This window comes from Dermacentor variabilis, unplaced genomic scaffold, assembly GCF_050947875.1.
Source record: "Dermacentor variabilis isolate Ectoservices unplaced genomic scaffold, ASM5094787v1 scaffold_13, whole genome shotgun sequence".
Taxonomy (NCBI): domain Eukaryota; kingdom Metazoa; phylum Arthropoda; class Arachnida; order Ixodida; family Ixodidae; genus Dermacentor; species Dermacentor variabilis.
Genome location: NW_027460291.1, coordinates 845,302 through 866,032, shown reverse-complemented (window position 1 = coordinate 866,032; position 20,731 = coordinate 845,302). Strand labels below are relative to the sequence as shown.

Here is a 20,731-nt window from a genome sequence, read left to right as displayed (position 1 = left end):
ACGCGCTCAGGGCGATGCGGGCCTGGGCGCTCCGAGAAGTCCGAGCGCTTTTCTTCTCTCTCTCCATGCCATGCTCGGGCAATGGATTCTTTTTCCATTCCATTTTCCAGTTGTTGTCATGGGAGAAGGAAATGCGTTGGCGATCTGTATTCGAAACGTTGTGGGTTATTGTATGTAACTGGAGAGCACACTTGGATGCATGCACTGTTTGTAAAAGCCGTGAGAAAGCACGTCAGACTCTTGCATTATCGCCAACGAGGATGAGTAATAGAGTGCATTTGTAGCACATCTCTTAGATTACCCCCAAATGGGATACCTGCACACATGTTACTGCACAATGATTTGATGCGGTGATATGTGAGGGTAATTATTACAGTAATGGCGTACACATATGCTCCGCCTAACGGGCATACCGCCAGCGAAGGTCTGGGTGGGCTCAGAGAATTTCGCACACATTTGGAGCAAACAAGAACCTTTGATGAGCTTATAGCACGGGATATCACTCTACGAAAAACAACCCGATGTTAGTGATGCAGCCGAGATATGAGGACAACGTGAAAAGTACGTGAGGGCATAACACCCATACCACATGCGCGACATTGGTTCACAGCACACAAATTCTACGTTGTCAGCTGCAAATATTACGAGTATCTGCTTTAGGTTGATGCGTGTTTGAAATCCGCTTCTGGCTGAAGCTGGCATTCATGACATTTACTATCACAACTGGATCCGCGTTTTGCTTTCTTTATTCTAGTGTCGCAAAAGTGATGCCATGACAACTGTGAAGGCGGTCTTGGGATTGCCGAGAGTGACTGCGGAGGTGATTTAATTTGTCAACAAATGTGGAGCTGTACACTCTGTGTATATAGTTTATAAGAAAGCTTTAAAGCAATCTCAGCAGCATACAACCACAGTGACATATCTAACGTAGCTCCACATTATTTGATGGTACCTTCGCTTGATTATAGCTTACACGGGCTGGGCCATGATTGACGGGTTTTGTCTTTAGTCAGTCCATAAATGGGACGTAAACATGAAACAACAAGGCTTTTACAATACCGGCTATGTTTTTTTTTAGTTTATCTCGCGCCTTACCAGAATCACTATACGGGCTGTTCGCTCAAGTTGACATGCGTTTTGGTGACGTGCTACCTTGTAGACTTCATCAGCAGTGATATAAGAGACCGCGAATAATAATTGTAATTGCCATTTACATAATTGCGTAATTATGTAATTGCCAATTGTACATAATCTGCATTCGTGCGGTTCGCAAGTAAAAATCACCGTCGGTAATGTATCCCAGACTAGGGCACCCTAGAAGTTGCATGTTACAAACCAGTACAATCTCAGATGGAACTCTGCGAGCGGGCCCTTAAGCACCTAATTAACTGTGTAAAATAATAATTAGGGATCGCGTAATTCAATGAGAAAGATGGAATGGGGACTTTGTAGCTTTTCTCTGTGGATATTTCATAATCTAGCAGTTGACTTAAGGAATAGGCAACCCGGAAAACGTTTCTATATAGACGGTGTATAGACCGAAAATAGACAAAATAAAAGGACGATTCAACCACTTTTGTCAAGCTGAAATTGATAGACTGCGAATTGGCAAAAAAAAATATACATGTATACCTTATCAACTTTTGTCTATTTACAATCTATAAACCGCGACTACACAATATAATCAACCCCTTATTGAATCTCGTCTATAGACAGTCTACAGACAAAGAATTAACAAGAATAAACAGAGACTAATATTGTCTATAGGTAGTCTATAGATCTGAAGTAGATAAAAAGAAACACAAATCTTATCGACTTTTTTCAAGAGACTGACTATAGAATGGGAGTAGACGAAAAGATATATACCGTTTCACCTTTTATCAATAGACAGTCGGTAGATGTTGTGTGCAGAAAACAAGGAATCTATAGAAAGCCAAAGTCGTCTACAAAGGAGTCTGCAGAAACTCTACAGATAGTGTAAGCTCATTATTTTAAAGGCGTATGCCAAGAGACCAAGAGTAGGATCATTTGCCTTCATGAACAATTATTTGAAAGTGTGAATGATGCTTTCCACTTTGTCATTTGTCTGAGGGGCTTGAAGTGACCGGCTTAAAGCCGTAATAATTAGCAAATGCCTAAAGTTCGTTCGAAGTGAACAGGAGCAGATCATCACACAGGACAATTTTTAGAATGCTGAAAAGGTCACAACTGCTTTTGATGATCTCGTGTCTCGCTTTTTTATGTCTCTCCTGAGAAGAATTACTTAAGCATACTGAAAACATCTAAAGTGAGCGGTTACTACCCTGAAAGTTGAACAAGCTTCCTTTACTTCAGCCTAGGGTTGCGACGGGGTCTTCATTGCCATTAAGAGTTCACTCCTTCGCCTACACAATAGTGCACTATGTTTGCAAGACTTGATAGTGTATCTTAGCTGTTAGGTCATGTCACTGCATTAATTCTTGTACTTTATGCATAAGCTCTAAAGCATCTTTTTCGACTGCAGCAGGAGTTGTCAAATGATTGTCCTTCTTTATCACCCAGTCATAAGTTGTGATGTCTCCATGATTACTCCAGTACTTCTTGTGATGTCGCCGTGATTACTCCAGTAGTTCTTGACGTGTACTGGCGGCGTCTACTGACTACAGTCAAACCGGCAGCTGCATGAACAATCGACTTCTAATTTGTCAAATCAGAACGGATTTATTATAAATGATGCGCAGAGGGTCGAGAACACAAGCAAAGCATGACAAAGACGCCATGTCCTTGTCGTTTATTGTTTGTGCTCTCGTACCCTTGCAAATTATTTATGATGCATCAAAGATTGCCTGCGAGAACATGCATACAGCTTGAAGTCCTAATCGGGGAGCTATCTGACCTGACAGTGTGCTAAGTGGTGATGCGCGCCATTTCTTGACTATACGCTTCTATTTATAAGTTACCGGGATCAAGGCTGCCGTGAGATTTTCGGGACATTTTCTACTGAACATCACTGTCCTGGTATAAGCGTTCCGTCTGTTTTCTTCTCTAGTAACGAGCTTGTCCGAAAAGCGCCCAGCGCATTGACTTTTGCTCTTCCTTTCTTCTATTTTTGTATTGATGCGGAAAACTCGCAATTGCTCATGTTGTTTTTCTTTACATTCAGATGACACTGTGCAGCGCGAGTGGACAGGATAGAGAAAGAAAATGACACACGCACAGCGCTTGGAGCTGTTTGCTGGCTTTTTCGTAATACTTCTCTTAGCACTTTATTCTTCCGGGGGAGGGGGAAAGCGTGTTATTGTTTGCTGTACGCCCCTAGGTTTTCTTTTTTAACGCGGATGTTTCATTGTTAACTTTTATATGTGGACGATCTCTACTTTTTTCAGCTACTCATTTTTTGTAGTTATGATGTTATTCTTACTGTTTCCAGTTTTTCAAAGACCTTCCCGTTCTGGTAAAGCTTCCCAAGTGTTAGTCAAACTGACAGTTACCGTCCTTCATGCTGACATGTCTACTAGAATCAGGAAAAAAAGTTTGACAGTAGGTGCACTAGATAGCCGCGTACGCGTGCGAAGTGGCTTGGACTGTTTTTGCGAATGCTTAACGACGGATTATCTGGCGCCCATAGACTCACCTGGAAGTTAGCGCTCTGTGGTTATGTTTGCCCCTCGCCTGCCACTTCTTTTGCACTTTTCCCCTGAAAGACATTTGCGCTGTGTTTAATGCATTTATTTTAATGCATGCAACTTTCATGCATTGCCCAGATATATTTTCGGCCAGGATATAGGTAAACTAAAGTCAGCTACATAACCCTTCGCAAAGCAGTAATCATGAGTGTGAGTGTAGAAATGTATTTTGCAATGTATGACCCAAAAGGCGCTAGGCTCACTTGGAAACAAAAAATGCCAATTGGCATTTTTCAGAACGCCATGTCTTCTTGTTTGCAACGAGTAGTTCAATTGAAGAAGGGAACTGCACAACTTCGAAGCCTAAATGCTGACTTGAGTTGAGAAAAAATTGACCACACCATTACCTATTTCTTCTCCTGGGATTTGCAAAAGGTGCTAATTTCCTTCATGTTTCTTCTCATTGCCTTCTCCAGGTCATGGACAACTGGATCCAAAAGTACGGCAAGGTGTTCGGATTCTATGAAGGCGAAGTTCCTAAGGTTGTCATAAGTGATCTGGATATTATCAAGGATTGCTTCATCAAGCAGGCGCATGTGTTCCGTGACAGGGGACCCTTCATCGTCGAAATCGAGCTCTTAAAAAGCAGTCTCATATACCTCAAAGGTACTGTAGACTAGACGGTCTATGTTGAGAGCTACACAAAGGCAACGTTCACGTGATGTCAGATGCTGCTTTTGTATCAGTGACACCGACAACAAAAGTGAGACACACAAAATAATGTAACGGGCATACAGTTACAGCTACTTGCTTTTAAATGCATTGACTTAATATATCAGGCTTGCACACATTACAGAAAAAAGTAACAAATTACAAGTTCTTCATTCAAAACTGTAATTGATTACAGTCACCAACTGTAATGCCTCAAGAAAGCAATTGAGCAAGTACTAAAATGTCGTCGATTGGGTTTACAATACTTTTCTCCCAGCTTTTATTAACATTGTACACATATACTAATAGAACTAGCTGGTCTGACTCTTGCAGTGCGTCCTCTATAGACTTTTAAGTGTTGTTTATCGTTAATAACGGCTCGTATATCGTTAATAACAACTCCCCATACGTGGGCCGATCCCGAAGATAGTGCAATGCCGGGCCGACCCGCAGTGGAGGTGAAGCAGGCGTTAAGCAATCCCCATACGTGGGCCCATCCCTAAGACAGAGCAATGCCAGGCCGACCCACGGCGGAGGTGAAGCAGGCGTTAAGCACTCCTCAAACGTGGGCCGATCCCGAAGATAGTGCGATGGCGGACCGACCCGTGGCGCAGGTGCAGTTCGCCATTAAGGGGTCCACATGCGCAGCTTCGCGGGTCATTCCTCTTCACAGAGTAGAAAGGCGCTGAGTTTCTTTTTAGCCAGGTTTTGACAAGAGGGGTTGCCGAATATAATTTAAAATAAAGGTTTTGATACCTGGAGGACTGATCATTCGATGGACAAGCTTAAGTACATGTACGTAATGACACTGCAAATAAGGTGCACAATAATGGGGAACCAGAAACAATGCGCCTATGAGTGCAGCAGACATTTTTTTGTAGGAGGCAGTGAAAATATAATAGATACTAAAGCGAGACTTAAGAAAGTGAAAGCTTTCGACAGCTTCCTTCAGCAAACCCCAAGGAGGCCGTGGTGCATCTGTGACAGATGACGACGCAACTATTTCTGGAAGGTAATTGAGTAATTGAAGTTGTAACATCGCTCTTAGAAATGGGCTGCTTACATCGCGAACGAAGAATAACCGGGAGACAAGTTGCCTAAAATAAGGTGAACCAGGCCAAGACCCCAATTCGCAAGACGAAAAATACAATTTATCATATCGCACGGCCTCAACACGTGAGATCCATAGATAGGTAGCAAAACCACCGCGAAGCGCTCGGTCGTTTTTTTTTTTCAGAAATCTGTTGCCTACGTTCGTACTGTGTTCGCTGCGCAACAAACAGCGCCGGACTGGATGTCCTTATTGGACGCTCTCACGTGCTTGCCTGACTTTTGAGTGGGCTTTCAGTCAACTGAAATTTCTGCAGCAGTTGGTTTTTCTTGTTTTCCCTAATATTCTGCTCCCATGTAACAAAGAAAGAAAAGTGTTGGCGTGGATCGACGCTAGAGTTGCTGACTCCTACGCAGGGGGCCCGGATTCGATCCCGGCGGGAACTGGGTTTTTTTTTTCTCATTCCCGGCGGTAGCTGCTCTGGACACTGCACACCGGCGGCGACAGAGGTAGTGGCAGACACCATCGCCAACGCGAAACGGCTATTGGAATGCGCCCATAACAGCTTACGCAGGAAAATACTACACAGTGCCACAACGTGGCTGCGGCTCTCTGCGCGAAGCTCGTCTGCAGCACGGGCATGTTGCTATACTTTCGCTGCACCTCCTATCGAGTGCGTGCACGGCAGTCGTGTACACGTGCCAAGAATTCAGTGTACATTCTCGCAAAAAAAAATAAATAGGAGAGTGCAGAAAGTGCAAGCTGCACCGGAAAAACGAATACGAAAGTGCGCTGCACTCCTTTGAGCTAGTACAGAATATGCAGCCTTATTGAAGCCACCTATAAACTGCTTGCAGCCTAAAAAACGATAACAGATGAGGGATGGAAAAAAACGAAATCAGGCTGGCTGCAAGGCACCGGCTGGAGGAGCCACAGCATTGGTGACGATTGCAACATAATGAAAGGAGTGGGGTGTTAAGGACGACGTCATGGGCACACGTTTTTCTCTTCAGTTTCACTTTCAGAGTCACATAGCCCTCAAATGTGAGACACATATTCCCGTAGCACTACACGAGTTTGATTATTGAATGTTTTCCCACAGCGAGGCAACTTCGAGGACGCGATCCAAATGCCTCATTCGTTTTAGCCACCTGCCATTCTTAATGAAAGCGTTAATTAGGCTAACCCATGTACGCCTAGTGTCCTACATGTAGTACACTACTTTTGTTCACCGTTACTCCACAAATTTCTTAAAAAAGAGCTTGAGGCTTGTAGCCTTTACATGAAGGGATAGCTATTGTCTGTGCAAGCTGTGGTAAGTGTGTATACAGTGCTATTAGCGTGACAGAAGGTTCGAACATCGTGAGCGCACGGAGATCGAGCAGGGTGCTATCTGATGGCAGGAAAATATAACAAAATTGATCCAAGTTTAATTTCTTGTTGCGCCGATTCTGGTTAAATATTTGCGCGGGGCACATACGAAAGGATTTCCATCCTGTGTATGTAAAAATTCGTCACATATTACGTTTCAAAAGGCACTTTCTTACACGTAGTACACTAGGCAAAGAGGATGCGATTTCAAGAGCATATTGGAATGGCCGTGCCACACATGCTATCGAATAGACTCTCGTCACTATCATCAGCCTATTTTATATCCACTGCAGGACGAAGGCCTCTCTCTGCGATCTCCATTACTCTTGTCCTGTGCCAACCGATTCCAACTAGCACTCACGAATTTCCCAATTTCATCGCACCACCTAGTCTTCTGCCTTCCTCTGCTGCGCTTCCCTTCTCTTGGTACCCAATCTGTAGCCCTAATGGTCCAATGGTTATCTAACCAGCGCCTTACATGACCTGCCCAGCTCCATCTTTTTTCTTAATGTCAATTAGATTATCGGCAATGCCCGTTTGTTCTCTGATCCAAACCCCTCCTTTTCTTTCTCTTAACGTTATACCTAGCTTTCTTCGTTGCGTCGCTCTTTGTACGTTCCTTAACTTGTTCTGCAGCTTCCTTGTCAGTGTCCAAAACCCTGCCCCTTATGTCATGCACCGGTAAACTGCACTGATTATACGCCTTCCTTTTCATTGATAACGGTAAGCTTCTTGTCAGGAGCTAACGATGTCTGCCGTATCCGATCCAACCCATTTTTCTTCTTCTATGAATTTCCTTGTCATGATCAGGGTTCCCTGTGATTGATTGACTCAGTTAAACGTACTCCTTCACAGATTCTAGAGGCTGACAGGAGAACCCGAACTCTTGTTCCCTTGCACGGTTATTTGTCATTATCTTCGTCTTCTGCATATTAATCTTCAACCCCACTCTTACACTCTCCCTTTAAGGTCCGCAATCATTTGTCGTAACTCGTCCGCAGTCTTGCTGAATGGAACAATGTCATCGGCAAACCGAAGGTTGCTCAGGCATTAGCCGATCCTTACTCCTAAACCTTCCCGGTTTAATAGCTTGAATACTTCTTCCATGTACGCAGTGAATAACATTGGAGAGATTGTGCCTCCTTGCCTGACCCCTTTCTTTATAGATATCTTCTTACTTTTCTTGTGAAAAATTAAGGTGGCTGTGGAATCTCTGTCGATATTTTCCAGGGTATTTACGTAAGCGGTCTGTACTCCTTGATTACGCAGTGCCTCTATGACTGCTGGTATCTCTACTGAATCAAATGCTTTTTCGCAATCTATGAAAGCCATATAGAGAAGCTCATTGTACTCTGCGGAGCTCTCGATAGCTTGATTATTGACATGGATGGGATCCATTGTAGTGTATCCCTTCCTGAAGGCAGCCTGTTCCCTTAATTGACTAAAGTTAAGTGTTGCCCTTAGCCTATTGGAGGTAGTTTTGGTAAATATGTTATTTAATACCGAGAGTAAGCTAATTGGCCTATAATTTTTCAATTCTTTAACCTCTCCCTTTTTGTGGATTAGTATAATGTTTGCGTTCTTCCAGTTTTCTGGCGCCTTTGTAATCGATAGACACTTCGTATAAGGAGCCGCCAGTTTTCCAAGCAGTATGTTTCCTCCATCTTTGATTAAATCCACTGTTATTCCATCTTCCCCTGCCGTTCTTCCTCGTTTCATGTCTTGCAAGGCCCTTCTGACCTCATCGATAATTATAAGAGATGTTTCTGTATCCGGTTCATTACTGTTTTACTGTTTTGAATGGAGTTCTCTTGAGTCCTCTGGGTACTCTACAGGTCAGTGTTGAATTCTTCCACTGCTTTTACAATACCTTCGCGATTTCTGATGATGTTACCCTGCTTATGTTTCAGTGCATACATCTTGGTTTGTCCTATGCCAAGTTTCCTTACAGTTTTCAGGCTGCGTCCATTTCTTACGGCTTCTTCAGTCTTTCTCGCGTTATAATTTCGAATATCACTTATTTTTGCCTTGTTTATCAGTTTTGACAGCTCCGCGAATTCAATCATATCTCTTGAGTTGGACACTTTGATTATTTGTCGTTTCTTTATTAGGTCCTCTGTTACTTATCAGAGCTTGCCTACTGGTTGCCTTGGTGCATTACCTCCCACTTCAATTGCTGCCTCTGAAGCCAGGCTAGTTACGGTTTCATTCACTACCTCTATGTCATCTTCATGTGTCTGTTCTAAGACAGCATATTTGTTTGCAAGCGCGAGCCTGAATTTGTTTGCTTTTGCCCTTACTGCGTCTTGGTTGACGTGTTTTTGAAGTTTTTTTTCTTGACCAATCTTACTATTTCGCTTTTCCAATTAAGGTGAATGCTAGCTCTCCCTAACCTATGATCACTCCACTTTACCCTACCTATCACTTCTACACCCTGCACTATGCTGGGGTCGGCAGAAAGTATGAAATCAATTTCATTTCTTGTTCCACAATTAGGGCTTTTCCAGGTCCACTTTATGTTGCTACGCTTCTTGACAAAGGTGTTCATTATTCTTAGCCTATTACTTTCTGCGAATTCTACCAACATCTCTCCTCTAGCGTTCCTGGAATCGACGCCGTAGTTGCCAATTGCCTCTTCACCCACCTGCTTTTTCCCCACTTTTGCGTTGAAGTCGCCCATTACTACATTATAAGGAGTTTGCACTTGCCTCATCGGTAATTCAACATCTTGATCAAACTGATCTGCTTCCTCATCATTGTGACTGGATGCAGGAGCCAAGGCTTGTGCTACCTTTAATGTATGCCTTTTATTATGTTTGATTACGACTACTGCTACCCTCTCATTAATGCTTTAGAATTCGTCAATGTAGCCCTCTATGTACTGATGGATTAGGAATCCCACCCCGTGTTGCTTCTTATCTGGGAGACCTCTATAGCAGAGGACATGGCGGTTATTCAGCAATGAATAAGCCTCACCAGTTATAATAATCTAAAGCTCATAATATCCCAACAAATGCCTGATAGTTTCTCAAAGAATCCTGCTAAGCTAACTTCATTCGACAGAGTTCGGCTGTTAAAGGTTGACAGAGTCAGTTTTCATTGGCTGCCTGTCCTGACCTAGAGGCTCTTAGCACCCTCTGCTGCGTTACAGGTCTGACTGCCACCTTGGTCAGGTGACCTGCAGCCGTTGGGGACTGAGGGCCGTGAGTTAATTGTAGGAATCATCAGAGAGGTAGTGGCCGAATACTGCACCAGGGAGGCCAATTCCTCTTCTGGTTAGGGAGTTCCTTTGCTTAAGCTTTGTGGGCCTTCCTAATTTGGTTGTACCTGTTTTAGTATAGCCCCACTCACTCTCGGCATCTATTGCCGGTGTCAGGCGTCACTCCGAACCTGCACATGTATTGCACTGGAGGAGGTCGAAGTGAGGCACACCATCGTTAGATGGAAAAAAAAAGGAGCATTCGCACTTTCGACTATCGCAACCGAGCCTTCGACGTAGCTCAGTCAGATAATCCCGCAGTTGATGAGGCTACCTAATCGCCGAAAGGTTAAGCCCAGAGGGCCCTACATGCCTAAGAGGTCCGGAAATATATCCGCCCTCTGCAGGTTTTGCCGATCGTCATAGGATGCACGATATAGTGTCAATTCAGTCGTCCCAACATCGTGTTTCCCGGGTCTCGCGCACGCACGCGGCCTTCCTTGAACGCGCCTACGTACACAATATATGTTCGGGGAATTTGAACAGCGCTCAAAACTTGTGTGTAAAACTAAGCAAAGGAAAACGTTTTCAGCGCTTACCGAGAAGCCTCGAGCCGCGTATCATCCGCTCGTTGTCTTGCCGGCCTGCCTCCTTCCGTCCGAAACTTGCCCTTCTGGGTAAAAATTAAGACTGGCTAGACGAGCCGCGAAGAACAATACGGCTATGAGCCTCCCGTACAGCAGACGTCCTTGACAGTTCCTAGGCGAAATAGAATATAACACAATCAAAAATTTATGTCCTGTAAGCTATTTTCCTCTTTTTTTGTTGGGAGTGAACATTTTCCATTCTTCAGGCCTTTGTAAACAAAGGTTCACAAAAGCTGAAGATAATTTTAAACCAAACGGACACTGGTGATGAGGTGGCGTCATCCTTCTAGATTCTTCCACCTGGAATTCACGCTGCGGGAGTAATGATGAGAAAATCAGTGATCAATATGAAGCCAGCATGAATCATTCAGCGCAAAGCACTTTTCGAGCGAAAACAGTGGGCGAAACTTTGCAATACAGTGAAGGGAAGGTTATTACTGAGTCACTAGCATAATGTCCAAAATTAAGTGGTACGTTAGAGGAAGCGCCAGGTGAACGCGTTTTTATAGCGTCATGTTCTCTGGCACCCCAATTTATGATGAAGCAGCTCTGACCGCATAGATACACTCGAAAAAAAAATCGTCGATGAGGTGCATATCTTTCTTCTATATGCAGCCAAAGAATCGGTGCTTACGCGATACATTGCATAATACGAAATGCTTTCAGGTGCTCCCTTGTTAGTGGGCCGTTGCAAGATATTTATATTACTGTTGAACCTAAATAATTTGTACTTTGATTGTAATTCTGGGGTATTGTCTATCAGTGTAAACTCTACAAAACTGCTTCACTCGTGTATAATGCTCACGGCACACAAATGGTATTTAGACACTCGAAAGAAAGTAATTCAAATGTTGGAATAGAAACTAGGAACCTCTTATAATCACCGGATGTAATGTTTATACAGGTAAGGGGGAGAAAATGGACCAGAACATTGCGGAACACTGCACTGTCATATAAGCAAGAAGCGATATATTTCGCCACTTCCTTTACCTTTGCGATGGGTGTTAGCATTGTTTCCAGCTGTACAAGGGGAAAGTAACGTTTCATAGGAGTGTATCAGGCTTATGCCAGAAGGCTTATCCCTACAAAAAATCGCATGGAAAGTGCCCGCACTAGTTGTTCAAGATAGAAAAATTGATTTAATCCATAGGAAAATATTCCGACTTTGCAGGACAACCCGCCGTAGTTGCTTAGTGGATATATGATAAGGCGCGTGATCAAAGCTCGGCCACGGCGCCCGCGTTTCGACGGGGGCGAATTGCGAGAGCACCCGTGTACGTAGATTTGGCTGCGCGTTAAAGAAGCCCAAGTGGTCCACATTATTCAAGAGTCCCCCAATACGACGGGCCTCATTATCAGATTGTGGTTTTGGTACATAAAACCCCATAATTTTTAGGCTGCTCATTGAAGCAAAAATAATAAACAAGCTTTATGTCAGTGAGCCGTCAGCGTTCAGCAAGAGGCCCAGCGCTGCCTAATCCCAACCTCACATGAGTGTCTAGCGTCTCCATATAAAAACAAGAAGAGAAGAGTGGCCAACAAGTCGTAGAATGGCGAGAGTTGAGTAACCCTTAATTCCAGCCGTTCCAACCCTGAATTTCAACCTTTGATTTCAGCTTAATTGAATTTCATTGTGAATTCATCTTAATGCCAAGTAATTTGCGTTCCCTATATTCATTGCAAAAACATTCCTGGCCCACATTTGGCCAGGTGCATGGTGGCCGACCAGGCATTGGTTTGGCCAAGTTTGACAATGCAGCCTTGATTCGGCTTGGCTACAGACATCAGTGTTCTACTTAAATTGAGGACGACGCAACGAGCTACGGAAAGAAGAATGATGGATGTAACGTTAAGGGGATAAGAAGAGAGCAGATTGGGTGAGGGAACGGACGCGAGTTAGTGAAATCTTAGTTGAAATCAAGAAAAACAAAAGGGGGGGGGGGCATGGCAAGGGCATGTAATGAGGAGGGAAGATAACCTATGGTCATTAAGGGTTATGGACTGAATTCCAAAAGAAGGGAAGCGTAGCTGGGGGCGGCAGAAAGTTAAGTGGTCGGATGAGATTAAGTTTTCAGGGACGACATGGCCACAATTAGTACATGACCGGGGTTGTTAGAGAAGTATGGGAGAGGCCTTTGCCCTGCAGTGGGCGTAACCAGGCTGATTATTATTATTATTATTATTATTATTATTATTATTATTATTATTATTATTATTATTATTATTATTATTATTATTATTATTATTATTATTATGACAGACATCAGCCTCACGTCGGCTATCTGCCGGAGTACCGACTACTTGCTTTGCATGACCCGCCATTAATACTTTGATGGCTACGATCGGTCCGAATGAAAAGAAAACGCTTTTGGGTGGACCCTGCCATTTCGTTCTATATATCCTAATGTAGTCGCGCACACCGCGTCAAACATTTATTATTTACTCATTTTTCGCGCGGTACGTTTGCCGTGGGTGACGTTAGGCGCGCCCCATGCTTCTTCTGCCGCCACTCAATCTCAACTGGAGGTCCTTGTTAAAGCCATCTGGCGCTATGCGAAAACAAATACTTGTATCACACGGATGCATGTAATCATGCTGCTGGCATTGTGTTAGCGAGTATACATACCCCATTTCTCGAACCACCACTGCTCCTAGGTTGCGCGACGTGATCAATAAAAATTTGGAACGTCGGTATAAAATAATTTCCCAAGTTATCGTGTGCGTTTGAGCCCCGCAGCTGGTAGCGTACGATTATAACGTAGTTTTTGATAAAACCTAATTGCCTAGGACGAACACAGAAATTTCGAATTCTGTTCTATGATGGCATCACTGCGTCGGTCCTATAGATCTTTTACATCCCCATAGTCTTGGGCACCCGAAGATTTGGACTCATGACAGGGCCTGGTATTGAGCGCCTTCTGATTGGCGTTTTTTGATGGCTTGTTTAGAATGGCCACGGCGGCGGCAGGCGCGGCTCGGACCACCGCTATTTCGGCCACCACGGTGAGCAGTGAGTTCGTAGACGACATAGGAGTTTGGCCAAAGCTGGAGAGGGAGTTTCATATAACTTCCATTGATGCATTCTGTCTGCACTGCAGTCTTATTTTGTGCAATCTCACCGGCTAAAAGCAACGAATGTAGTGGTTTGCGTTTACTCTTCATATTCTAGTTTTTACAGCGGTCGATTTGCGAGGCTGATACCGCCGCGCGCCTGTTGTCGTTAACTGTGTGTGCGAAAACAGTCGAAGAATATACGTGCGTGCACCGGCGGGAAATACCTGTTTGCTCCCGCCGGTGTGGTTGGTTCCGACCACATCACGTTGGTCGCCAGAGCTGATGAGGCAATCCGGAAATAGTTTTCTGATTCCTTTTGGCGCGGATCAAAATTTATTTGCGTACGCGTGGCATAAAAATATCACATGTGTCTAAGCGATCGCTCGCTTGCCGTTTCCTTCCTTGCGCTGATAGAAAACTCATGGTGCCCGCCTATTCAACGTTTGATTCCCTGCTAAGGAAAATGAAAGTTGCTCGAGCATGTCAGTCGCATTTGCATTGGAAGGGCGTAGTGCTTACTTGCATGCTTATATAAAGTCAACGTTCCATGACGTTTTGCACTAATTATGGGGGTAACACTAGGTTGTTGATGCAGATGGTATTAACCTGCACTTGTTGCCGGAAATCGGTCCACCTGCTCGCAGGTGACCAGAGCATATAGCGGGCTACTAGTGATCCATCAGTTCAAGTTCGCGTAAAGGAAAGCTCTAGAAGGCCTTACAGCTGAGATGCCTATTTGCCCTAACATTTGTTTTCATGTGATATGAGGTTTGTTATTATACCGTGTAGAAAATCTTGCACAGTTGCTGTTTACACAGTACAACTGGTTGTCACTTGATACTCTTCTGATGTTTTTCTTGATACTTATGGTGCCTTCTTGATACTTTTCTGATTTCCAAATTTCTATACTTCCATGCAATCTCTCTTTTCTGACTTCACACATCTGCCGTTGAAGTGCGCGAAGGGAAATCATGTCTCGAAACTTGAAGGCATCGCGCATGCTCAACCAGATGATTTTCGCATTGTCTAAGGAAATCAAATGCCCGCTGTTTAATCATCCTCATCATTTCAGCTTTCAAAGCAACATTGTATTAATTGCTACTGGGGAAGGAGAAAATTTTGCTCTTGCCTTTGACCCCGAATGGGGCTCGAGTTCTACCTTGTGGCTCATATGTCGAGGAAAAATGCATGAATTTGTAGAATGTGCAATTTTCTTATCGAAAAGGCTCTATAGACTGCTACATGCAATTTACAAGCTCAGAATTGTTTCTCTGTAGTTTGGATGATTAGCGCTGGGCGGTTGAACTTCTTGTGCTTGCCTTGCGGAAAGGCGTGCACGACGAACGGTCCTAAACACTCTGCACTTCAGGCGAATGAAACTCGCGCACCGTCACATTCCACACCTTGAAGTCTCTGTCGTAGTTCTTGCAGCTCACGACAGAGAGCCTTTTCCCTCTGCTCTAGAACATTTCAAGAAGTACTAAGTGATCACCAGCCTGTCCGGACGAAGGTTGCTTGAGCGGTCGGCGAGGTTCTGCAGCGAGCCGGATTCAGAAGGCATTCAATGGCAGCGCTCCGTGGCGCCCTCTGGTGCGCCGTGCGCAGACTGTTCGCTACAAAAGGTTGTTATTCAAGCGTCGCATTCCAGTCATCTGTTATGACTTTGTGAAATGGTCTTATTGCGTTTTTGGACCGCGGTCCATGATTAATTCTGTGTCCGCGTAGTTGACCACTGACCACGGTTGCCTGCATAATGGAAACTGTATCCCAACTTGTGGTCAATCGTCGGCCGTTGGACTGTTCCACTTGGGTGCTTGCGCTGTTCACGATAAGTCCGAAGTGAACTTCTTCAGCGGTGATGCCACTAAAAAAATGTTGCTTCATTAGAACGGATGTGCCATCCGTCACCGCTGCATTAAATGTATTTGAGTTACTGTTACAATAGTTATATTGACCAATCCGGACGAAAAAATGCCACCTTTCTGCACAACTTGACCGAAAATGAAGCAGTTGTGACCGCAAACTTTCTTTTTTCTTGAAGATGCATCGGCCGACCATTATTTAATTTACCACTCCGTCTCGGCATATTCGACTTCCGTTTGTATCACGAGGAGGTTGTGGTTTGCCTCACGTGCTCAGTAAACTAGAAGAAGGAAGAAATAAGCCAAGCATAAACAATAAATTTGCTCGGCCGCAAAAGCTGTTGCAATGGAGAGGTGACGATAGGTTGAACATCAAAGGGCAGATGATTCTCGAAGAGGGACATTCTTTTCAGTAATTTTCTTTTAATCTTTTTCTTTTTAATTGCATCGCGATCTTTGTATATTCTTCTTTTGTCTCTAAAAAGTTATGTCGGAATCGACATAACTTCAGCGTGTACGTAGCGGATCCAGATGATAGCCACAAAGGGGTGGTGCTCGGATTCCCAGCATACACTGAATAAGCAGATCTCCAGCAACACCTGCGAATCAGGACCCAAGGAGTCACCATCGAAAGGGCCCGAATGCTAGGAAGCTCAAATACTGCTCTCCTCACCTTGTCGGGAGGCACGCGACCCAAATGCGTGTACTACATGGGAGTAGAGATGCGGCGTACGGAGTATAGGCCAACAATCCAAATGTGCCTGGAGTGCATGCAAGAGGGACCCCACTCGGACATTTGCCCGAACCCCAAGAACATATGCCGTGGCTGCGGACTCGAAAATCCACCCAAACAAGGACACGAATGTCAAGTGCGTCATGTGCACGGCCGCGGGGCACGAGACGCGTCGGTGCCCAAACAAACTGATTGTCGCCAAGCGCGTGAAGACGACTCGCCAGTCTCGATCGCGGGAGCGGTCGGGAGATAACACCAAAAAGGCATCGGGGCGCTGGTTTGAGTCGACGGAAGAGGAGGACTTGTAGCGGCACCGATCGAGATCCAGATCTCCACACGGAAGCAGAGCGAAGAGCAATACCCCCTCGAGGGACCCTTCCAGCTCCAGGGCTTCGCAGCGGTCGAATTCGCCACTGCCTAAAAAAACAGCAGGTGAGCTGGGCGAGGGTTGTTTCTTCCACTGCTCCAAAACAGAATACTGGTGAAAATGATAAACGCATTAAGAAATTGGAAAAGGAAAATGCGCGTCTAAGAGAACAGCTCTCAGGAGAAGAACGCGAGCGACAATCACTTGAGAAACAGATGTCAGAGTTAGAGGTGCGCTTCAATAGCACAATACAACAGCTGGAAACGCCGCGTCAGTCTAAAGAAATAGCGAAAACGAAAGCGACGGCAGATATAAACTCCATCCCCGCGCAGTCTCCGACAACCCAAATCTCAAATAACGCGCAGATAATGGCCGCACAGATCCAGACAATGATCGCGGAAAACTTGAAAATATTTATGCATGAAATGATGACATTAGTTACCCAAAGGTTAACGGAATTTCAACATATATGCACGATCGACTTCAAGAAACACAACGTGTTCATGACGGAACAGCTTAAGGCAGTTTCGAAGGCTGTTCCCACCAAAAAACGCGCATTTGCGATAGGAGCGTGTTCGGCGAAAACTAAAATAAGCCACTGCGTAACAGAATCCAACGGCTCGGACACGGAAACGTCACGGGCTTAAAATAGGAGTGGGCAACATGGCTCATCTCGCTAAGAAATCACAACGAATAGCATATTCAGAGCAATTAGAAGTATGGCAATGGAACTGCCGCTTCTTCTCCAGGAAAGCGGCAGTTTTCCACCAGTTTATCAAAAACTCCAGAATCGCTCCGGCCGTGATATGTCTGCAGGAGTTCGGGGCTAAGCCGGCCAAACTGCAGGGATACTACACTGTGAGCGATCCTCAAAATTCGAAGGTCGCCACGCTGGTGAGCAAGTTCAATCGCTCAATTATTAACACTTCCGCAAACTGATGGAGAGACTAATTCCATAGTTATCAGTGTAATGCCAAAGAAACTGAGTAAGGCACACACACACTAATCACAAATCTGTACAGTCCTCCCAAAAGCAAAGGAGACGACCTACCCAACATTCTCTCAGCAACAAAATATTTAGCGCGCACCAGGGATAAGGCCGTGATAGTGGGTGACTTAATGCACCCCACATACTATGGGGATACGCGAAAACGTCGCCCAGTGGGTTCCTACTGGAGCGCACCGTGTTACGTTTCGCCTACAACGCGCGGTATAGCCGGCGCGGATGCAGCGGACGCCGGGGCTTCGTTCAAAGCGGCGGACATTTTGGCCCGTTCGGCGCCGCCTCTACGCCTCCCCGCCAAGCGCGTCCAGGCATGTTCCAATGCCACGTGTCTTTGTGTGCGTGTGTGTGTGTGTGTGCATGTTGGTGCCCACGCTTGTCGAAGCGCGGCAGCCGGGGAGAGGAGCTCCCCCAACTGTGAAGCGAGGAGGTCTGAGCGGCGCCGGCCCGGCGGATGCGTCACCTACTCGTCTCAACGTGCCCGAGCGGCGCCGTCACGTGCGCGTCTATAGAGACGTTCCTTCTTGCCCTCAACTGCGAGAGTATAAAAGCAGCTGCCCCCGGACGCCGAGAGAGGCTCCGATTTCTTCTGTTGAGTAACGTGCTCTCCAGTCTCTCCACTTCGGTCGACCTGACCGCCCGCTCTTTTGCGATGCTAGAATAAACAAGTTGTTCTGTTACCAGTCGACTCATGCTTTGCCGGGACCTTCGAATGCTTCCAGTTGTGCCCCAGGCCGCCAGGCCAACGCTACCCTTGGGGCTTGCGACCCAGGTGCAACAACGGGCGTCAGCGCTGAGATTCCAACAACTGTCTGCCAGCGGTGAGATCGCGACAACGGAGGCCAGCAGCGAAGATATGCAGTTGACTGTATGCTGAGCAGCACAGCGACGATCCGGGAGCAGTGCAACGAGCCCTGTGTGATGACTGGTTGCCTGCAGCGGAACGACTGCGCTGAATTCTTGGCTGCGAGGTTTGGTGAGTGCGGGACTTTCTTCTTCTGAGTTTTGCCAGGCTTTTGTTAGTGTCAGAAACAGAGCTGGTAATTGTGGTTGTCGTTGCTGCCGGGTTAGTTTGCGGCAAGACAATAGTAGGCAGTAGAGAAAGCAGCATTCAGAGCTGCCATGTATTTGAAGTCGTTGCGCAAACCGAAATTGCTGGAGCTTGCAAGAGAGTTGGGTCTGGATATCTCAGACAAACTCAGAAAACCAGAACTGCTAAGAGCTATTCTTGAGTTAGAAGCTGAGGATGACGAGCTGTCGGAATGCCTTGAGACCATTGAGGAGAGAAAGACGCAAAAAGAGCTAAAAGAGAAAGAAAAAGAGGAGCGCGACCGTCAACACGCTTTGGAAATGAAGCGTCTCGAGATAGAGATGGAACGCGCTCGTAATGGAAGTCAGGCACACGGTGCAGGAGAACGAGTATCGTTCAAAATGACTGACCTGATGCGGCCGTTTAAGCTTGGAGAGGACATTGGATTGTTCCTGGTTAACTTTGAGCGAACGTGCGAGAAGCAGGGGTTCTCTCGGGAAACGTGGCCACAGCGCTTGCGCACTTTGTTACCCGGCGAGGCGGCCGACGTAGTCGCTCGCTTGAATAGAGAGGAGGCAGAGGATTTCGACAAAGTGAAATCGAGTCTGCTAAAAAAGTACAGGCTGTCAGCGGAGGCGTTCCGTCGGAAGTTTCGGGATAATGAGAAAGGCAGAAGTGAGTCATATACAGAGTTTGCCTACAGGCTTATGTCAAACATGCAGGAGTGGCTCAAAGAAGAGAAAGCGTTTGGTGACCACGAGAAAGTTCTGCAGTGTTTCGGGCTGGAACAGTTTTATAGTCGGTTACCTGAGAACGTGCGGTACTGGGTCTTGGATAGGCCAGACGTTTGTACGGTGGCTAAAGCCGCCGAGCTAGCCGAGGAGCTTGTGACGCGTCGGGCTCGCGGAGCTAAGGACGGTCAAAAGGGTGAATTTGGCTCCAAGTTTGAGAGGCCAAAGTTCACACCCATGAGAGCAAGGGGCGACACATGTAGTGCGGATGCGAGTGAAAGCAGTCCGACCGAACGTAAGGAGACGGCGGCAGCCGAAGCCGAACGCAGAAAGCGGTTCGAGACGAGGCAAGCGCGCGTTTGTTATACGTGCCAGAAGCCGGGTCACTTTTCGGCGCAGTGTCCGGAAACAAAAACAAAAGTCGTGTTTTTGTCATTATGCAGCACTGACGAGAACATGAAGCTTCTCGAGCCTTACATGCGAGACCTCCTCGTGAACGGGAAAGAGTGCCGAGTGCTTCGCGATTCCGCAGCTACGATGGATGTAGTTCACCCGTCTTACGTAGAACCCGATATGTTCACGGGCGAGTGCGCATGGATCAAGCAAGCCGTGGAAGCTCATAGCGTGTGTCTGCCCGCAGCATAAGTGCTTATTGAAGGACCTTTCGGAGCGCTTGAGACGGAGGCCGCAGTGTCATCTATGCTGCCCCCCCAGTACCCGTACCTATTTTCGAACAGGTCCGATCACCTCCTGCGCGAGAAGGGGCTTTTGTTTGGTGAGGCTAGCGTTCAGGCCTTAACCAGATCGAAGGTTGGGGAGCTCGCTGCAAAGGCGGTAGTTGCGGGGCCGACGTTGTCGAACAATGAAAAAGGGTCAGAGGCGCCGCAAGCTGATATTCAGAGCACGCCCGAACTGAATAAAATTGAGCCTGTAACGTTAAAGGCACCAGATACTGGAGAGGAAATTACCGATGCGGGAAAGTTAGAAGAGCTATCTGCAGATTTGCTCATCGCGCCTACGTCAGACGGACTTAATAGGTTGCTAAAAGTCAGCAGGGCGGCTTTGATAGCCGAGCAAAAAAAGGATGGCAGCCTAGAAAACATACGCTGCATTGTCAAGGAAGGTATCGCCAAGAAAAATGCTCGCTTTGTGGAAAGAGGTGGGGTCCTGTACCGGAAGTATCTAGACCGCAGGGGAGTGGTGTTCGATCAGCTGATCGTGCCTCAATGCTATCGTCAGGATCTGTTGCGCTTGTCGCATGGGGGTTCGTGGTCCGGACACCTAGGAGTTAAGAAAACTAAGGACCGTCTCTTGCAAGAGTGCTATTGGCCAGGGTGTTTTCGGGACGCAGACCACTTTGTGAAGAC

General features: G+C 46.0%; 1 protein-coding gene across 7 annotated transcripts in view; it reads left to right on the top strand.

The window, feature by feature from the left end:
• Positions 1-20,731, top strand: part of LOC142566701 (cytochrome P450 3A4-like) — a 139,034-nt gene that overhangs the window by 90,246 nt on the left and 28,057 nt on the right. For 6 of the 7 annotated variants that reach the window (XM_075677534.1, XM_075677539.1, XM_075677535.1 and 3 more), the window contains one exon: positions 4,082-4,271. In XM_075677534.1, coding sequence (XP_075533649.1) covers positions 4,082-4,271 — 190 coding nt within the window. The remainder of the gene's footprint in view (positions 1-4,081; positions 4,272-20,731) is intronic. The other variant, XM_075677537.1, reaches the window with a different exon arrangement.